The following is a 21,648-nucleotide window of genomic DNA, read 5'->3' as shown; positions in this document are numbered from 1 at the left end:
GCACTGGGGGTCCACCTGTGGATTGCACAGCACGATTTTTCTCGCAGTCCCATGACAATCAGCTCCAGATAAATCAGCTCTTGCAGATAAAACACCTCGCCTTTCCATCTATAAAAAAGCAGTTTTGCTTTTCCCGCTCTGAACCACTTCTCTGGAAATAGCGGACTCCATGTAAAAGAATTCCGAGCGCAAGAGCTGGAGGCGTGAAACTTTCACCTCAACTTTTCCTCCCACCCTCGGCCAATAACAGGGCTGGCCCTAATATACGGGCTCCTCTGATTTGCTCGAGTCTCCTGTCCGCAAAGTGAGTGACAGCCTGGGGGGGAAGACTTCTTCCTCTTCTGTGCGTGTGTGTGTTGCCCTGTTGAGTTGAAGGGGCTCTACGTGACTGAAAGAGAGGGGCCAGCACTTCAGATCGGAGGCGCAGCGGTGCAGGACAGTTCAGAAGCGCAGAGAGGAGAGGAGTACGGGAGAGACGGTGGCCGTCTGTCAACCAGCTGGGGGAAAACACACACTAACAAACCCTTATGGCTGCTTGAGAAATAACGATATACCCCCCCTCCCCCCTTTTTTTCTCTGGGACTTTTTTGGCTTTTAGTTTTTTTTTTTATTGTCCTGACCAGAAGTTTTTGCAAGTCTAATTAGCTGTTGAAAAAGTGAACCCACTTTGCCGTGGACGTCTCTGGCGGTCATGGATACCCATATAAGATGGAAAGTTAAACGGAGGATAAGGGACGTCCAAATCACTTTATCCGTGATTCTCCTTTTTATCACGTCGCAAGCGAGCTCAGGTGAGATGCAGCTGTGTGGGGCTTTTTTCTTTCTTTTTTTGTGGATGCACTTTGGAGGAGCGTTGCACTGAAAAGTTTTTTGCCTTTTCGCTCATAGTGGACCACAGATGTCTGCCCCTCCTCTTTAATGTATTCATCTTGGTGGTGTGCCCCGAAACTATGGGAACTTGTCAAAAAGAATTAAAAGACTGCTTTTGGAGGTTTCATCTGCAAGTTGTGCTTAAGTTTTTTTTGTTTCTTTGTTTGCCAAAGCAGTATAGCTGAAGTGCATTTATTTATTTCAATGCATAAAAAATAGGAAATATATGCATTAATTAGTAACCATCATAAGTAACTAGTTTTTCTCTGGCATACTTATTATGTATGAGTAATTGCTGTGGTGCATCTTAAAGTCTAAATACTCTTTTACCAGTGCTCCTTTTTCAGCAGATGAGAAGGATGAGTATAATTTTCATAAGAAGGAGGGGCTGAAGCTCCTCTGAAGTGGTAGGGTGGAGCCGCCTTAAGGACTCCACATCAGGGGACAGCACTGGGGCCCTGCACTGAGGCTCAAGCAAACACATCTTTCACTAAATGCATTCTATAAATTCTCCCGATGTTTCTCACTGACAGTTATATGAGTCTAGTCCAAAAACATGAACAAATAATAGTTTGGTATGCCAGTTAGAGGCCCACTTATTTTAATTGGAGAAGTGACCACCTCTTTGTCTCAGTGGTGAGAGGGCATGCAGTTGGGTTTATGCTTGGCCTATATGTATTATTAGCGCCTTAAGACTGCCTGGCATGGGTGGCGGGCTGCTGTGTGCTGTGAAGGTCTGACACAGGACATTGAGATGAACAGATAGCTTCTTCTGTCTGCTCGGGGCAGTTAAAAAGCTTCCATGATTGTGCTGATGGTGTAAATTTGTTGTGATGCCTGATTACAGCCCATTATGGAGTTCAAAATGCACTCCGGTTTAGAAAGCCATGATAACATATAAAGTTGAAGTGGTTTTATAGGTTCATGTCGTTGAATATACACTAAGAAAATTACTGCAAAGTGTTTATTTTCATGTTTCCTATAAACACTGGTTATTAACTGGACAAAACCTTGGTCACTGTATGCTGGCTGGACTCAAATCTGGGTCATTTGTGATGACTGAGGAGGAGTTGAATTTTTGGTGGGACATTAAAGAGTGTGGGCCTGAGGTCATTTTGATGGTGGTGGCTGGATTTAATCATCTCTTGAAACTGACAGAGAGGAACGAGAGTTTTGTAAGAAATCCCTAAGGGTTCTGGTATATTTTCTGAAACTTGACACACGCCAGACAGGAAGCACTTCATGACTGATTGCAAGAAACATGCCAACTCCATGAAAGCTTTTTTTTTGTGAACTAATTATTCTGTCCATCAAATATCTTTTAGATTTTTACATTCATTTTTTAAAATTAGCTGCTTTCAGTTAAACACTGTGCAATGCAAAAATGAAATCCAGTTTAGCTATTAATAAAAACTTTTCTTTTTTTTTTGCTAAATGGCTTTTCTAGACCTCTTACAATCAGATAAGACAAATAGTCTACAAATAATTACTGACAGCTAGCAAGTTTATCACAAGTGAAAGCTTATTGCTGACCTAAGCCTCATCACCTCTTAGCCTGAGGGAGGACCAAAATGCATCAAGCTGAAGACTAGTAGAGACCTGCCCAGGCATACAATACTAATTGTTTAGGGCTTGTCAGCTATGGTTAAATTAAAAACCAAAATTTTAAGTATGCTTTTTTGTTTTGTTTTTGTTTAACACTGAAATCAAAAAAGGACAGTTGAGCAAATACTATTTACTAAAGAATTAATGTTGTATTCATGTTTTATCACCAGCTGTTTAGGTAGTATGATGCTAATTCCACAATGGTTTTTGTTTTGAATACAATACCCAGTCAAGATCATAGCCCAACAAATTTCTTATCAAATGATATATAATGTGTTCATAAATCTATAATTAATGTATTTCCTATAACTAAAATGCGTATAGAGCTCAATAAAAAGACAAGCAAACAATACAGCAAGGCCTAACCTATTAGCAGTTAGCATATTCTTTACACAACGGGTTACTTACCCATGAAGCATAACTACATTTTCACTACATTTGATTCAGAGCCTTTTTCACTGTGAACTGTTGGCATGTGATACATTTTGAAACACAGAAATGAGTTAATAAACAAATACTAAAACGCCACATTCTATAAACTAACGCAGTTGGGAAAACGATGTTAAAATAGCCTGCTATGTAGAGCTAAGCTAATTTGTTGCAGCTTTATTACAGTCTCTCTTAAAGTATAAAAGACAGTCTTAATGCTGTGTGTCTGCTGTTAAATGTAGCTTAGCTTATTTGATGCTGACCAGAATTGAATTATGTGGAATAAGCTCCTTACTCATTATTTTATAAAGACAAATACAGAAATATGCATTGAATTTATACTGTGATTAAGTTATATACTTGTATCACAGTGTATATATTTTAATATTTTGCGGTCAGTTTGTCTTTCAGTAGACTTACGTTTAGAAAGACCTTGTCTTGGTATTAGAGAGGAAAAACTCAGTTTAAGCTATGTGAAAAGTGGTAATAACAGAAGGCCCTGGACAAGAATTTGAAGAGGGGTCAGAGTTCAAAAGTGAAGGTCAGGACTGCTGTCAGGTTTACAGTTTCACTGCCTGAAGAGAGGCATTCTTTATAGTGTAGCTCCTCTCATCTTTGCTTCCCATAATTCTTCTCTGTGCCTTGGAGGCAGCAGGGTAAGATGTGAGCTTTTCAAAGAACCTTTGCAACAGTTTGAAGCCAATATAAACCCTGAAATGCAGAATTCAAATTAGGATTGATTGATATGTGTAGTCTCGACTTTTTAGCTTACTGATGTTTTCACATGTCTGTGGGACACAGTATAACTGCTATAGAATAAATCTAGCTTATTTTACAAATGGTTTCCTTTGTGTTTCTGCTGACTTGCATTTTTTAATCTGGCCTCCTCAATCAATGGACTCTTTTCACAAGTATTAGATAATCTGCTTTGACTCTTTTTTCTTTGGTTTGTTGTTGTTTAATTAGTAAAAGGTTTTTTTTGGATCACCCTTGTTAATACCAGACATTTAAACCAGTTCAGATCGTACTTGTCGAGTGTATTTTAGTCATCGAAAATGCTGAAATAACATTCTTTGAATACCTTGTGCAAATGAAAACATTAATGGGTTTTGGCCAAAGTCACCAAGGGCATTGAAAATATTGGAAGAAAAGGCTGACAGGCTAATAGATCACAAAATATGGTAACGACTTGAGAAATACCCTATACAGTAAGAACTGATATATGTTGATTCTCTACATAAGTTTTAAAGAAATATAGAGAAGAAGGCCTCGCTGTTTCTCTGAGCTCCTTCCCATCTGGACTTGATAAGTTCCATTGTGCTGTCTGCTAAGCCCTTCAAAAAGCCAGAAAAAATGGCTTCCAGATGTTTTCTTCCCATTCTATGTGGAACAGGGGACCATGAAAAAAAAATACTGCTGCATTTTTTTTCAAGTGAAAATACATTCTGTGCTAGTTTTAGAGAAGATTTCTAATCAAATAACATCTGCAGTCTTAGAGCAGATTTTATAAAAATAATGATGCTACGCCTTGCATTTCAGCAAGGTTTGCACATACACATTGAGGGCTGTTAAAAGGTTCTTTCTGTTTAAGCACGCCAGGTTTATGGCAGGGTTAAAGGTCGACTACAGCTGGTCCACAGCTGTTTTTTATTTATAGTCTCATATCTGGAAAACTCGTTTTCAAAAGGAATTTATGTGGCTTACTCTGATTTTGACTTTTTTTTTTCCATATACCGTTTTTCATGAGCCCAGTAAGAAAAAAATCATAAAAGATACTGTGACCAGAGAGATTTTAACCAATGACATTACTTCCTGATTGGTAATTGCATATCAGTTTATATAAATTAAAGGCAACAATGCCAATGTTTCATTTACAACATTGGGTTTTAACCTTAAGAGGGATATTCAGATTTATGTTACCATCACCAATCTGCCTTAGCTTCAATCTTCCAGTGAGAATGTAACTGTAATTTCTGAAGGGCTTTTCTTACTTACCTTGAAGTGGCAATCCTGAGGTCACGTCAAACTCAATCAGATAAATGGCGATGAGAAAAAGTGGCTTCTTGTGTGTGCCTATTGCCATGGCGCTGAGGAAGGAATCCGAGTTAGCTGTTCTGTGGGGAGAAGCAGTGACCCTGCAACTGCATGTGCCACTTCAGCCCTGTAAATACAGGCTTTGTGGAAACGACTCTGTAAATCAGCCCTAATGCCTGATAATAGCATGGAAGATAAAGCAAAATATGCAGGACAAGTTTTTGACCCCGTGTCAGAGTTAAGGAGATCCTTTGTGCTGCACAAATAGTTCGTTATTTGCCATATCTTGGAAAGTATATCGTCTAGTCCTTTCCAGACTAATTAAGGTTCAAATAATTGTGTTGAACCGCTCAATGGTCCTCTGTACTCATGACACAGTGTGCTTGATTTGAAGCCAGTGGTAGATTTTTCTCCAAATTAGCTTATTGCTAAAAGCACACCGACATAGATGGATCATTCCAGCTCCAAACTACAAGCATACGGGGACGATGTGTTCCTTACACTCTCAGAATGGAGACAGTGGTGTTGGAAATGTCAACATGACCCTACGAGTGATGTAAAAGTTGGATGCTCTACCTAATGATGCAACCCCCCACGCCTGTTTTTGATTTCAACCGTATGCTTTGTTGCAGCGTGTAGTGCATGGCAGAGTGAAAAGTGAATTCTGGTCCAGGCTCACAAGCCGAGTATTCACTTTAGCTGGGAAACAGTGCTTCTCTCTGTAATGGGGTATTATAATCATTGAGCATGGAAAGCAATGTATGACTCATCCTTTCCAACCCCATTCCCCCTTCCCCAGCCCGAGCTAAGCCACAGCCTGGGCAGCAGAAATACTGAGTGTAAGCATTTTTTTTCCTACTAGGGGGAAATACAATGGCTTTTTGGTCACTCTAAAAACTTTACTGTAGCCCCATGTACTCTTTAATTTATTGGCTGACAAATTTAGAAGGAGTTGAAATAATAACACAGTAAAAAGTAAGGTTTTGCTTATTTAGCAGTGTTTTGTCATGAAACCAGCCTCAATGAACTTACAAGGGAGCAACAAAGGAACAAGCTTGAGTTTCACTAATTTGCCAAAGCAAGCTCAATGAAGGCTAAAGGTCCCGGAAAGGAAACCCTGTTTCTTATTATCTTCCCAGTTGCAAAATGGTGACAATATAAGAGGAAAATGTTCACTGTCAAAACATCTTGCAACAAAATAGCATAATTTAAAACACAATAAAACTTTTACACGTACAGTACGCGGTTTAGTGAATACTATTGCTCGCATTAGATATTGAAAAGCTACACATTATAAAGCTAAAAACTGAGACAAAAAGTTTTTTGGTTGCACTGATATGCTAACCAAAACCGCAATCTTTCCCTATCCTAGGCCAAAACTCTTTTTTTGTTATGCAAACTCAACCACAAGTTGTACTCAGAATACAAACTATGGCCTGTGGCATTGATGTCATTTACTCTGTTTGCACGAAAAACCCAGAAAATGTTTCCAATGAAAGTAAAAAAACAACAAAAATTGTGTAATTTAGAGTTTTGAGTTACAGTTTTGTGAACAGACTCATGATAAGAAGCAATGTCATACAGTGATGCTCTAAATGAAGTTCGGAGCTAGTGCAGGACCTCCAGAGTCAAGATGCTAGTGGTGATAATGTAGAGTTAGTAAAAGGAAACCCAGGAGGACGAGGCCGTGATGGGTAGGGAACGGAGGGCTGCATTTTACGTGGAAGGCAGAATTCTTAAAAAGTAAAGGCTACTTCAAGAACAGGAAGTGACTGGTTTTCAGAACACAGTTATGTCAAAATTGTTAAAGGAGTGAGTTTGACAAAGTGGGAAAGCAAAAATGATGAAAAATAGAGCAACAGAACGGGACTACAGCATCACTCTGACACATAGAGGAACAAAAGCAAACTGTCAGGGAACAGATCTTCCTCAATGAAATTAACCTGAAGGATCATTTCTTCAAGACTTCAAGACTGTGCATCTTATCATAGTTAGCAGCTGATTTTGATCACTTATACTGCAGCTGTCTGTCATTCCTGAGATTTACTCATGCTTTAACTTCTGTTCACCCACAGGCTTGATGTTGCTCAACTGTGACACTGGTTAAAGTGTCAGCAGGAGATGAATTGATGGTTGACTTGGCTGTCAGTGCAGCTCGTTGCATGTTATCTGGCACCGTGATGAGATGGCAAGGTTTTGTTTTTCTGCAAGTTTCATATAAAGACTGTATAATGAGAAATATGACTGATAGTTTATATATTCCTGTTGTTTTCATGCCTTTTCACACTTCATTGGCTTGCTTTTAAAAGAAAGAAAAAACTTTCCTCATTCTTTTCTCTGTGATTTCCATTCTCATCACTGACAAGCTTGATGTGCGCCTTGAAATTATGCTTTCATTTACTTCTCCTTAGCCATGCCTATGAATGTAAACATTCCCAATTTAGAAATATAATTGGATTTTTTTTTGCACACACAAAATATAACCCATGTTCCACCACACATATGTTTAACCACTATATTATTGATTATGTGGGCTGAGTGGGACTATTTCATTATGGGTCAATGAGTTCACTAAAGATGATGAAACACCTTCTTGGTGAGAAAACATTGCACATTTGATTCCCATCATTAGCTGTGAGGCACAGCAGCTCCGTCGAGGCAAATAGGTTTGATAGGCAGTGCTGGATAGTCCTCAACGAAGACAAAAGCATCATTATTGTGCAGGATTTTGTATTTATTATTCTGTTTCATTGCGCTGTCCCAGTGTGTTGGTGCTGGAGCTGTTCTTTGTGAGGCTTTCCGAGAGGAAATGGTTCCGTAATGTCAGTGCTGCAAGGCTCTCCTTTATCATGAATTTCTCAGCAGTCAGCTATTAAAACCATATCTGCTTGTGGGAGAGGCAGAATGAGGGGAAGGCTTCAGTGCAGAAAAAAGGAAAAAGATAAAACAGGCAGTCTGTGTGTGGAAGAAGGTTGCACAGAGAGATTAAAAAATAAAACAGAAGCTGCCGAAAAAGACAAAACCACAGTGGGCGGAATGAGAAAAGACTTAATAAGTGAGAGATAACATGGATCGCATATGCGCTTCAAAAGAACCAATTCTGTAGTTTTTGCTGTAAAATGAGAGGTGCACAGTGGAATCTTGACTCTGTGGTGGACGGCAGACAATGATTTATCTTCAGCGCTGTGAGCTGCAGCGTGGAGACAGTGAAGTAAACCATATGGCATTTACACTGTTAAAGCAATAAGAGTGCAGCTAAAGTACAGAGCATCAGACTGCATTGAGGAAGCTCAGGTCAGAAAAACTCTGTTGTCTGGATCATCTTTCAGGTGTGTGTCTGTGTGTGAATCCTACCTGCTTGTCATTTTTTTAGTGTCTTGTCATTTTGCAACTAGGCTTGAGCTAATGTTTCATATTTTAAATGAATGTCAGATTTATTTGATCAAAACCACAGGAACAAATGCAGTGGATATGTAAACAAAACGATCCCGGGCTTCTCATGTCCTCCTCTCCTCCTATCTTCCCTGCTGCTTTATCCTTGTGCAGCTTTTTCAGCTGGTCACTGGGTCAGTGTCCTGAAATGTCTGGGACTGAAGCTGGCGGATAAAATGAAACTGATACTGGCATGTGAAGTCATTTACAGACTAAACACTGGCCTTTGTTGCCTTTGGAAGTTGTTGCCTAAGAAAACATTTTCTTATGATCTAGTCATTAACTAGATGTACTGTGTATTGCTACTTGGGTTGCACTGATTGTTAAATTCAATACCAATGCCAGTGTTTAAACGAGCAATGTGGGTGATACCTGAAACCAATTAATTTTTTTTCTTTTCTCAAGCTTTTGTTTTTGTGCTCATTTATTCTCTCTCTCTCTGGACATGTTTTAAAGTTTTTCCAGCTCATTTAGTTTGTGCAAAGGTAATGCAATACAACAAATAAACTTCCACCAATGACATGAATAAATTCCATCTTTCTTTTTCTTTTCTTTTCTTTTTTTTTGTCAGCAGCGCAAATATCAGTTGATGCCAATATTGGGTTCATACTTTGGTTCATCCCTACTTGGATCTTTGTAAAGTACAACCCTGCTGAGGACATGATGGTTGCTATTGCTAATGCTAACAGTAGCAAAGGCATCTAGACTTGTAACTTGAGCTGAATTGCAGCAGACACATTTCAAATGGTAAAGTGTTTACTTTTACCATGGTATAGGTTTTTCCAAGGAAAATGGTATAGGTTTCCAGTTTGTTTCACTCTTCTTACAGTTTCATGACCAGTTGCTGAGTAGTTTGCCAGTGTTTGCAGAAAAGTCACTGTCTTCCATGTAATCAGTTGGCAACTGCAGCAACCTGCTAACAATCAAAGCATAGAGGTTTTTGGTGCAGCACCAAATACCTCTTTGTTGTCACTTTTACTCTAGCAATTACCAGAAACTTGAGACCAAAATGTCACAAATGGGTGACATTTTTTATGACACTGTCCGTTTGTGAGATTTCTTACCTCCTTGATATTCGATGAACAACTTAAGTGGTATTATTGCAAAGTGGAAGTGTTTAGAAACCACAGTAGTTCAACCACAAAGTGGCAGACCATATAAAGTTGGGTCACGTAGTGCTGACCCACATGGTGTATAATAGTCACCAACACTCCGCTGACTCAGTACTTGCAAAGTCCGAGACCTCTGGCGTTAACTTCATCAACAATACTGTATGCTGGGAGCTTCATGACGTGAGTTTGTATGGCTGAAAAGTTCCTGTCGGTGTAATGTGTTGTGGCCCTGTGATTCTCTTTATATAGTTTACGCTAACAGGAACTTTCACATTCACTTGGTATTCAGTGTAGGTGTTTTTTTAAGGTGATTTCAATGCTTTGCCACAACTTAAAACTTTGTCTGAGCCTCACTGCAGCGCATGCAGAGAAGTGTGATTGGCAAGAAACCAGTCTAGTTATAGTTTACGAGTTAATTAAAGTTGTGGAGATGATTACCATCTTGGGTACTGGCATCCCATTCCGGTATGTGCTTGCATTAGTTTACACATGCATCTGCAGTAACATGTGCCCGTGCAGTGTGTATAATGTGCTCAGTCTAGCATGAGCATAATGCCTACAGTATGATTCTCATGTCTGGTCACATGAAACTCACATTTTTTTCCTTCATGCTCTGGATCTAATATGCTGTACATTTGCAGGAGTTCATATCTTAAGACAACATCTGCAAACTTAATAAAAGGTTTGTTACTTTTATGGGATTAAATGTGAACCATTAACGGGGAAAGAAAAAGGATGGCAAAAAATCTCAAATAATTTGTACTGATTAGGCATTTTCTGTCAGGATCTAAGCCAGTTTTAAGATAAATCTTTCCGCTTCAGATTGTAAAGCAAAGTGTTTTGCTGAAGGACAAATATGGAATAATAACAATAAATGTTCAAATGAGGTGTTGCAGAAGGGTAAGTTACAAAAGTAAGTTGGTGAACTAGATAATATCCACCCGCATGAGTCATGCCGGTCCAAATATATCTTATGTGTAAAACCCCTGAGGCTACTTGGTTGTGTGTTTTGTTGGTTATGAATTCTGCTTTCAATTTTGAACTGTAGGAATGCCTTACATCGCCCTATTTTTAAAGTTACATAGTCTTGCTTTAAGTAATTAAAGCCAGGACCCTAATTGTAACCTGCTGTACTCACAGTGTGGCTCCAGCTTCATAACACTTGGCTTCAAGTTTTATAACAGAATCAGGTGAAATAAAAAAAGACTCCCAGACCCTCCCCATCTGTGATGCGCACTAGGAGGGGGAAGTCTCTCTTTGGGCATTCTTGTTTTTGACTGTGCTGATTTCCAAGAGGAGCCAGGGTCCTCTTTATGACTGCTAATTACTCCTTGTCCTCAGCGCCAGGTCAAGCATGTGCCTGGAGAGTTAGGCCTCACTTCAGGAAGGGCTGGAGGAGGAAGCAGTGAAAGAGGGAAGAATGTTAATCCACCCCACCACCATGAAAAAGTCCTAATTCAGTGGTCCGGCACCCCTCCTCCTGTCAAATGAAATGCTGCTGTCTGGAGTCGCTGAGTGTTGTCACAGAGACTCTGTGTGTGTACACGTATGTGTGCGTTAGTGGAAGTAGACGGTAGATGGATGTTTAGGGGAATGGGATCCACCACAGTCCTGGCACGGAGCCGAATGTGGATTAAGAATGTGGCACTCGAGCTACTGTTCACATAAAGAGAGAAAATCTGAAATAAAAAAGGTGTAGTTAGGTAGGGAGGGGAAGATTTATAAAAGAGCTTTCTGCCAACTTCTTTGTATAACAGTTTGTTGCAATGTAATGTTTCACCACACCTTTCAAATTAACTCAGACTTTATGAATTCATTACACTTTATTCCACTGTGACGACCTGTGCTTGACAAACAAAACCATAAACGGCTTTTTTTAGCATGTCACATCAAAGATCAAAGTAATTTGGTGGCTAATATATGTATCCAATGTACAGGGTTTTTTCTTTGTACATGGATGGGGACGCACTAACTGTAGGATTACAGCCACTCTCAAAAACCAACAGAAAGTTTCATAGAAAGAAAAATTTTGTGTTCAGGTCGTAGTTTTCATTACTGAGAAAAGATCCATTAATTTCACAGTCTTGCTAATACCACCCGATGTTCTGAGTGGTGGCAGTGCAGGTTTACTTTTCATGCAGGATTCATGTGGCATTGCTTATTTCACATCTTGAATGGTGCTTCAGTATTTAGTGGAAGCATGCGCAGGTAACATGAGAAGTATAATGTTTTTATTTACACTGAAGGAGTTCCTGTAGAGTACTAAAGCTTAAGGAATGCCATTTACCATATTTGTGTCACATCCACTTGCATGAAAGCAGTAAAAACAACAGCAAAAGTGCTACAGCAGATCCATTGGGTGAGCAAATGTACACAAGACCGTGTCATGTAAACAGTTTTCTGTGTATGTATGGAGAGCCAGCGTCTTGGATGTGAGGGGCTGTGGTCTGGGAGAAAATTATTTTTAGCATCCAGCACCTCAGGTGTTGGTCTCTTGAGGGATCTGCCATGCTAAGTGGATAAACATCTCAGGTTAACAAGGTGGGATTGAGAGCCATACCTGTGGTTTAGGATGTGGTCAAAAAGGTCGACTGCCTGTGACAGAAATCTGTAAATGAAAGTGCGTATGTGTTAACGGATGATGGAAACATAGGCGATAATGTTGGTGTTTGTGCTCTGAAGTGCCCAAAAAGATTGCTTTATTGAAAGGGACGCGCTTTTGGCTGATTCTCAAATGGGTTTTTCAATAGGGCTTTTATTTTATAGCTGTTATATTATGCTTTCCTTTAGTCTACCCCCTTCTCTTTTAATCCTATTGGCAGGCTCCACCTTGGTTCACCTCCAGGTGACCGATCCCTGAGGTTGCTTTAAGGACCAGGCGCATCCATAACCTCACCTGAAACCAAAAGGATTTTATATGAGGATAAAAGAATAATATAAGAAATTGACTTATGGATGCTCTGAACTGGATATGAAAGAATGCTGTCCTGATGCTCCCTTCCAATTTGCTAATCCACGCTGACATTTGATCATGTCAGTGTGGATTAGCAAAAGCAACACTCCTTGGAAAGGGTCGCTGGGTGCTCCTTACAAACATCCTCCTTTTTTTCTCCCCTTAGTACTGACCTGGATGTTATTACTAACTTGTTATTGAGTATTAATCTGAGTTTAAGTGGCTGTAGCACAAAAATATTTGATCTAACTTGTCAGTATTTGTCTGTGACTTAATAAAATGGCTTGTTGGAAACATCTCATAAGTGGAGGTAGTGTATCTGTTTGTGTTCATACTTCATACAAAATGATAAAAAGGGGTTGTGTTAAATTACCCCTACGGTCTAGAAGCACAGGCTAAAAAATCAGGCTTTTTTTTTTTATCAGTGAGTTAAAGTTGAACTTGGTGTTTTTACCTGTCACCACCAGAGTCTGCAGCAGTGGGGAATAGCAAGGTTGTGTCCAAATAAGGACACGGGGACAGTGTGTGATAGAAGGAGATTACATGAAGATGTATGAGGAGGTGAGATGGAAAAGGGAGGTTGTGGCTTGCTGGTTGAAACAGTCTGAGAATCAAAGACACCACAGTACGCCACCACCTGAGCATTACTATTGGATTGCAACACTGTGTACTGACTTTATGACCACACTACTAAGCTGCATCATTTAGACAGTGGTCACTGTGTCAGCTGTGAGATAGTTATTTCCATCCCTTGTATGGACTGCCTCTGTGCAGTTATCAATTGATCTGTCTCCCAGTGAGCGCTGTTAGATGTTGGCAGGTTAAAGGGAATGACTGTTGGGGCAAAGAAGTCTGCTGGGGAACAGCAGAGATATTTGCATTTTGTGGTCCCTCTCAAAAATTGTAGCAAATAACAAAAATGTTTCTGTGATTCTATGCTTAATGCATCAGCCTTATAAATAATCTTCCTGTGTGGTTAATAATGGATTATAGAGGCTTCAGATGGATATTTTGATGAATAGATTGTGCTTGCTAATGCCATTTAAGAAGTGTGAAGATACAGGGTAAGTTGTTTTTTCGGCCAAATATTTCTCACATTATCAATTGAGGAATGACACAGATATTGAAAGCAAATGCATACTTTAAATGAGTTAAAGTATTCTAAACTTTTTCAACTCTGGAGGGTGACCAATATATCAGCAGGCTGATATTATCTAATTGCCAGTCTGTTGGTATTTGTTTTTATAACAGTTGCTAAATGAAAAATGAAAATGAAATCAAGAGAGAGGAGAAACACCCTTCAACCATGTTATGAGTGTTAGCGTTGCATAGTTTGTCCACCAGAGGGCACTGCACCCTCCCTGTTTGTATCGCAAAACTCTGCCACAAACACAACAAGCAGCTAACCTGAACAGAGTCGAGTAACACAAAGGGTAAATCAATATCTACACATAATGAATTTTATGGAAATCTGTTCACGTGTTTGAAAAAATAAAATCAGTGGATATTTTGAAACATATTGGCCTTAAAAATCAGTCTATATGATGATAGGTGGACCAAGTTTTCACAGGCTTTGTTCGCCTTGTGCCGCGTGACTCCTTCAGTAGGAATAGGCTCTTCTGACCTTTTGTTCATGAAGCAATAATGATGTAGAACACGAATGCGGATTAGTAATCTATCAATGAGGAAATTTGTACAAGAAGCACATGTGATATATCATTACTCTGCTGCTGAGCTCTGAAAGTAAGCCTCATTAGGTGAACCTCTGTCATCATGACTGAATGATAGACATTTTCTGGCTGCTGCGTGAGCTGCTGCTTCATTGTGAGCTGATGACAGACGAAGCTCTTTGTGTTTAGACCCTTCACCCGCGCAGAGGCTCTGTCATCCTGTGGGTTTGGACTGACAGGAATATAAGAGTAGTTATCTTTTTGACATACTCACAGGCTTGACTTGTTGGGGTTTTAAACAGATGGGTGCAGTGGGTGTAAAAGAGCTGCTATCACAAATCCCTTAACCACTTTTGCCTAATATGACCCCAGCACAACAACACAGTGTAACTCGGACACGACTCGAATCGTACAACTTTCTTGCCTTTACAAAGTAATATCTGAACTGGAAACAGATGCTTCAGCATTCTTGCTTTGTGTTCATTGCCAACCTGATGTTTTAGTAAAACAAGCAAACAAATAAAAACAGTATGATTTTTATTTTACTAATTGTAGCCTTAGACATCAGCAGCCCTCTTTAGCTAGTTCTTTGTAATGTCGGAAACATGCAATCAAACCTTCGAGGATGAGGAGGAAGTTTTTCTTTTACGAAGCCTGCACAGCTGCAGAGGAACACGTGCATCCAAAGTACTCTTAACTGAAAACCTCTGTTTAGGACGCCCCCCTCCCCCCCTTTTTTTCTTTTTAATTGATCTGCTCTGAACGTGAGTCATGTGTAATGACATCCAGCTGGAGGTTGCTGCAGGGCAATGGAGAATGCACTCAAAGACTATTTAGAGATGCCTGTTCACCTTTCTTAGCAGCCCTTTCACTCTTAGATGGATGGGACCATTGAACATTTTTTTAAACAATGTGTGTGGTCTGTGTAGACCGAAAAAGACACAGCTTTACCTGTGTGTGGGCGTGTTTTTAATCTTGTCTAGTGGGTTGGCCCTTGGTATTCACATAACAATACAAAAATGCTTTCTTTTTTTCTTTCCTAACTCTACTGCCATAACCCCCTCTGTTGTCCTTTTTTTAGATTGTCCTTTCAAAAATGAGGACAGCCTTTGATCCTCAGTCATTATGTGACCGTCCCTATAGTCGTGACCCTGTGTGCTATTGTCCAGAACCTTTCTTGGGCAATGCTTGGTACTAATGTGTGTCATTGGGTAGCTTGCTATCTGTGCATCTGGCTGCAGGAACAGCTGTTTGTCCTGGGTGGTTTTGGCATGTGACAGTGCGGTCCAGGGTCAAACCTCGTGTCACATTGTTCTGACCTAGTGTACTTCTGTGGTGGCCTGGTTACAGCTTGGACAACCGGCTTGAGAGTGTGCTAATTGCATGGTTGTGGTCTAAGGGAGGCAGCGGTAGATTTAACATAGCAGGGAAAGAGATGGAAGGATGGGTTTTGGTGCAGCTGAAACCAGTGATCATGGGTGATCTATAAATGGGCATGTCTCTGTTTAGCGCCTAAATGGATAACAGAAATCTTCACTGAACCACAACAGTGGAGTCTCCTGCTGAGTAACTAGTGCTTCTAAGTCAGCAAAGGACAGAAAATAGATTGAGTGTGCCATAATTAAGGCTTGCTTAATATGCAGAAGTTTGGAGTTGCACAAACTCTGCAGTGGCATTGTTTTAGCAATGCGCTGGCCTTCATAGAGACTAGCCAAATGCTCCGAAGTTAAGTTTGTTGAATATGAATCTAATGTCCTTTTTGTGTGTTTCTCTCTCTCTTCTCTGCAGTGGAACCAGCAGACCTCTTGAAGATTTTAGATTTTCACAGTTTACCCGAAGGTGTTACGAAAACAACGGGATTGTGCTCACATAGAAGGTCATCACAAGGACCCGATGTGGCTTACAGAGTATCCAAAGATGCCCAGCTCAGTGCCCCCACCAAACAGCTGTACCCAGGTGAGTATATGACTCAAGGAACTTTTCATGCTGCACATGTTCAACTAAGAAGTAATTTAAGAACTTGCAATGAAGAATTTCTCCTCTTTCAAACATGAAACACATAACACTACAATAACGCCAAATCACATCAGCAATCACCTCAAGGTGCTCTATATCGTAACGCAAACACCGTACAATTATAGAGAGAAAACCCCTACAATCAGACAACCCCCTATGAGCAAACACTCGGTGACAGTGAGAAGGAAAAACTCCTTTTTAGCGGGAATAAACCTTTTTCTGCTTAAAGACATTTTCCCAGGTTTTAAAGTTAAAGTCTTACCATCTGTTTGGCTTTCGTGACCTTTAATCCTACTTCACATTAAACTCCAAATATAACGTCTTAACTTGGCTGGATAGCATTTTGCATTTGCTCCCGTCTAGCCTGTTCCTTTCTCCCCCTCCAGAGTCGCAGTTTTGTCCATTAGCATAAGCTGATAATTTATCTCGACTCTACCTTTAACTTCTAGGTTTTAAAATGGCTGTGCCTGCTGTTTAATCTTTAAGTCCCCTGCAAACATGTTGACATCTTGCTAATGCATGTCCAAGTGCGTCTGTATTTTTTACTGAAACAAATTGCCTACCACGTGTGGACACTTTTAGCAAATGTTGGTAAAAGAACGATAATGAAAGTGCACATCAGATGCATTGCCCTGTAATATTTAATGTCGCAGCAGGAGGAGCTGGGTGATGAAAAAGCAGCGAAAATATGGTTGGTGGATGGGAGGGAAGCCTGGGGTTCCACTTTTCTGTGTTCTATCATGCTGACGTGGCTTTGAGTTACTGCTATATACTGTGCTGCAGTGCTTCTTTCCTTTCTCCCCTCCCTCTCCAGCGCTCTTTCCTTGCTCTTCTCCCTCCTTCTCTCATTTTTTCCCTCAAGCGTCATCGCTTCTCCCTCTATCATTTCTCCTAGACTGCTTCTGCCTTGCAGTGTTTTCTTCCTTTGTCTTTGCTGTATTTTTTTTTTTTCCCCATAAAACATAAATTAAAAAACCCACAGTTTCATGACCCAGACAACCAATTTCTGAAAATGATTGTGATTGTTGCCTTTCCTTTGGCTTACAGATATAAAAAGCCGGTGAGGTCTAGATATAGCAACAAGAGAGAAATAATATCCCTTCCTGTGCGCTAAGCTTCCACAAAGTTTAGATTGGATGGCAACTCCATTCGTGGTCTTCTAAGATGCTACATTGGCCTTGGTGGATCTTTGATCCGTGGCATAACTCTTCCTAGGGGCTTAATGTAGAGCTGCAAGGCTCCTGTGGGCTGCATGCCCTTACATGCCCTCCAATCAAACAAATACTGTTCACTTTGATGCTTTGACATCATGACAGCATGTCCCCATATGAGTCTCTGTTTAGACACACATGCTGTAATTACACACATGCTACGCTGGATCATCCAAAATAACAGTCTATATAAAACAAACCAACTGGAGGAATTCACAACAGGCACCGCACAGTCTTAAGGTGCAAACAGACTAACTAGCTGTCTTTGGCTTGAAGGCTTTAAAATTCACTCGCAGTGTTTGTGATGTGGCCATCTCTTGCCTTTATGGTACAAGAACATAGAGCTAATATATTCCAGAAGGCAGTTGAGGTCATTTTATCCGGTTCTTTTTCCCCTCTTTAACTAAGTTTGCTACTTTAGTCTGGAGGTACAGTTTGAGTTATGACTTCAGTCTGGAGGTACAGTTTGCTTTAATTATTGAAAAGGTACAAAAAAGTCACACATAGAAAATAAAGGCATACAAATACAATTGTTTTGCTTTACAATAATGGTATTGAAACAAAAGCACACTAGCACCGGCTAAGATCACACCGCCTTGTGACCCCATAGCCACAGACAGCTTGTGATGATGTGTTGGAAAAGAGCAAGTGCAGACATGCACTCATTAGGCAAACATGTGGAAGAGATGATTCATTTGAAACTTCTGAGGCACCCTGAACAGAAGAGACCTTTCTTACCTTTATTAAGTGAAGAAACTGGGCAATAAAACTGCCTCTCTCTTAAACTACAACCCATCAAGAACAAATAAGCATCTGAGAATTCATTGCAATGGAAATTGCAGTAAATCCCAATCTGGGCATTTTAATTTTGTCCATTTGGAACATTTTTTTCTTTACCTTCTGCGTATGTTGTGCGCCATCATAAACAATAGCCATCAAACACCAAAGGAAGAAAGACTCAGCAAATCCTAGGTTCTCTGAATGGGGTTAGCTGTAACTTAGCCTGCAAACCTGTGGTCACAACTGCTTTAGCTAGACGGCACCGACCACAGATGGCCAGGGGCTTCTGCTACAGCTTAACTCACAAGCTGTAAAAGCAATCACGGTTCTGTTGTGTGCCAGCATCCCTCAAGAGTGATATGTTGCATTCAGTGCCACATGCTACATATATAGTGGCATTTAATTTCAAGCAAAACTAGGTTGTAATCGTGTTTACTACTATTTATTTGGAAGATTTTGTAGAATTCATGGATGGACAATTAATTCTCCATGAGAAACAGGGAGTCTGCTGTGGGGAGCTGCACAAATAAGCCTATAAAGAGTTTATAGAATAACTCCAAGCTCATTGGTGTGGCCGTCCACAACAGTCATAGTTTCTCATGTGGGCCCATGGGAAAATTGCCTATCTCAGACTTAGATGTACAACATGATCTTTGAGGGCAAGCTCAATGACTCCAGAGTAAGACAGTAATAACATGTCATATCACAGCTAAAATGTTTTTTTATTATTAGTGTTTTCTTAAGTTGTACAGTGGGAGCTGTTTACATTAGAGCCACTTACTGTTATGTTAAGTCACTTCACTGTTTCGTCCTATTGCTAGGTGCACTCCTTTGCAAACAGACAGCTCTGCAAGGCAGTTGTTGTCTCTGCAGCAATATGCAGTCCCACAGGAATGCAGCTTGTCTCATACAGAAGAAGAGAGTTGGACACAGTGATGACTGAATGACCAATTACAGGACACAAAGCTTTCTACCCCATTACCTGCGTGTATGCACTCTAACAGATGGCAGACATCATCAGAGAAAGTGCCGCCATAACCGGGTCCCATGCTGACGTTTTGTGCATTCTCTGAGGCTCTGTAAGTTTTGTTGAGGAAGAATACTCAGGCGTACACATCACATACCTGTAGCATGATATCACAGGACAAGACATTCCCTCTGCCCTTTCCTACGTGACGAATAAAAGATAGATACAAACTCTTCAGCAAAATCTGGAGTAAAATGCTGGATTTAGTCTGGCTAGCTGGAGGCGTCTTTGAGTTTCCCGTGACCTTTTTTGGCCTGACACTGGTGGCTGAGATGCCAGAGTAAACTCTCGGGACTGTTGGCACCCCAGCCTTTCCATTCCTACCATGTTGGCACAGACGCACACTGACAACACGAACACACACGAGGTATGAGGTATCTCTCATCTGGTGGCCTGGAGCAGCAGGTTGAGAAACACATTCTGGTGGGGGGGTTAGATTTTCTCATGCTGGGTTTGGGTCGTTATAGTCCCAGCAGGGCAGATACAGTAGGACGATGCTTTGCAATTTGCTGCTTACACTCCACAGAACACCCACTCATTTTCCCGTGTGCTCTGGTTTCCCTTTCACCCCTTAGCTGACCCTTCACTTCTGAACAAACAGCCTTCACCAAACCACTGCTGAATCACTGCCTGAGTGTCTGACGTGGCTATTGTGCAAGACAGATGCAGCACTAAATTTCCTTAATTGTGTTTCTTTGTTCTGGTATTTCCCACTTGCATTGTTTATATCATAGTGCTTTAATTTCATGTTCACTATGCAATCAGCCAAAGATTTGTGGATCTGTCTTCCTTACAAAACGCTAACATCTCAGGAGCTTTTTTTTGAAGAGCTGCCTTCCTGTTGCTTGTCTGTGTTCTGTCTCTCCTTTTTCTCTGCTTTACACCGTCCCACTGAAGCATCTGTCAATTAAAGCAATGTTTTTCATATGATGCCAAGCAGAATTCCTGAGGGAGCTCACTGCCAAGGCATGTGCTCTCCGCATGATGCGATCTGATGCCTAGCGTTTAATGAAGGAATGATAGAAAAAGGCAGGAAGACAAGACAGGAAGGCAAACAGACGTCCAGATGCTGACAAGGCTGAAGGCCGATGGGAAAAAAAAGAAGAAAGCGAACGAGTGGCGGTAGCAAAATTCAGAATCGGTTGACTACCAAGTAGAAATGACATACGTATACGAGTATTTGCTGAAACAAATATTCTGAGCTAAGGTGGCGGTGTGGATCTGAAGGACACTACAAGGCAGACTGCTTCGTCCTTAAATAAGCTATTCATTTTCGTGTTTGCTGTGCGCTCATGTGACCACCAGAGGTCGCCTGTGTAAACAGCGACTTCTTAAAACCCATGAAAACTGCTTTGCAGTTGAAGGTTAGACTAAAAAATTGTCTTCTCTTCTCGTCTCTTCTCTTCTCTAACCCGACTGAGGTCCTCTTTTTTTCCTCCACATTGTCTGATTGGCTAGTATTACCAAAGTTTCCCCAGTTTAGTTTAGCAGTGTCTTCATATTCTGAATATGGTGGCTGGGTAAGGGGCTTTACCAGCGTAGCCACTGTAGCCACAAACCCTGCCTTTCTTTTCCGGTTGTCTGGAAATCTCTGCTCCACACATGCTAAAGACTGGAGATTACAACTGGAATTCAAGTGGTTTCTTTGCTTATGTTCAGTATAATCCAGATAACAGTGGTGGCTTTAATACACTCTGGTTGCCTCCTGTTCTGAAAGGTCATCTGTGTTCCCAAATGTAGTCAGACCTTAGCACTATCTGGGAAGCAACAGTCTGCACAGACAGTTGGCAAGCTTCCTCCTTTTTGGAGGTCCTAAGAACACCCCACTACAGGAATTTGTCTGGCAGATGTTTTCCACACTGAAGCAAAATGCAGGAACTTGTGAGGCTTCTCAAAGGAGCCGAGCAGACGGAGGCCAACACATCCTCTTTATATATTTTTCTGCGTTTAAATACCACTATACTGCTGGTATTTCCATTTCCAGGCAATGTGTCTTTCATTATTTCTGCTGTAAAAATGTGTTGCTCCTCTCCAGCCCTTCATTGGTGTCTCGGCGTCTGCTAGACCCATCAGCTGTGGCAGAGGAGAGAAGCGGAGAGGAGGAGTTTGAAGGATAGTTTGACGAAGTCTCTGGGGATCACATGCTTTTGTCATTAATGCTTTTCACTCTGCGCTGCGCTGGAATCGATCCACTTTTTTTCCTCCCGCTAACTTTCATTTTACCGGCCAACCCGTTCAGATGAATCCTATCCGGTTATATTTTGGGCACTCAAAAATTTCTGGTGTTTCCGTTTGGTGCGCAAAACCAAATCTTTGATTCCACCAATATAAATGATATTTGTTAGTTTTTGTTCGATTTCCATTAGAAGCATCAGTAAAAAATAACCACACTCCCTTTAGACATCAAAGAACGCAGTCAGTCTCCTAAAATAACACAACGACTACAACCTTGCAAAAGCAAACCTCATACTTCATTCCTCTTACGATGATGAATGGTTACAGCTGCTTA

At 40.7% G+C, this 21,648-nt stretch overlaps 1 protein-coding gene across 3 annotated transcripts in view; it reads left to right on the top strand.

Moving 5' to 3' along the window:
- The first annotated feature begins 379 nt into the window (after window positions 1–379).
- col5a1 (procollagen, type V, alpha 1) overlaps window positions 380–21,648 on the top strand; it is a 74,951-nt gene continuing 53,682 nt past the window's right edge. For all 3 annotated transcript variants that reach the window (XM_085359933.1, XM_085359932.1, XM_085359931.1), the window contains exons 1-2: window positions 380–791; window positions 15,894–16,061. In XM_085359933.1, the coding sequence (XP_085216059.1) occupies window positions 692–791; window positions 15,894–16,061 (268 nt within the window). In that variant the 5' untranslated portion in view covers window positions 380–691. The remainder of the gene's footprint in view (window positions 792–15,893; window positions 16,062–21,648) is intronic.

This window comes from Diplotaxodon limnothrissa, linkage group LG7 (genome assembly GCF_057381915.1).
Source record: "Diplotaxodon limnothrissa isolate DT_005_m linkage group LG7, D_limnothrissa_male_GT1.1, whole genome shotgun sequence".
NCBI classification, from domain to species: Eukaryota; Metazoa; Chordata; class Actinopteri; order Cichliformes; family Cichlidae; genus Diplotaxodon; species Diplotaxodon limnothrissa.
The sequence above is the reverse complement of the archived record's forward strand: the minus strand, read 5'-3'. Positions and strand labels throughout refer to the sequence as shown.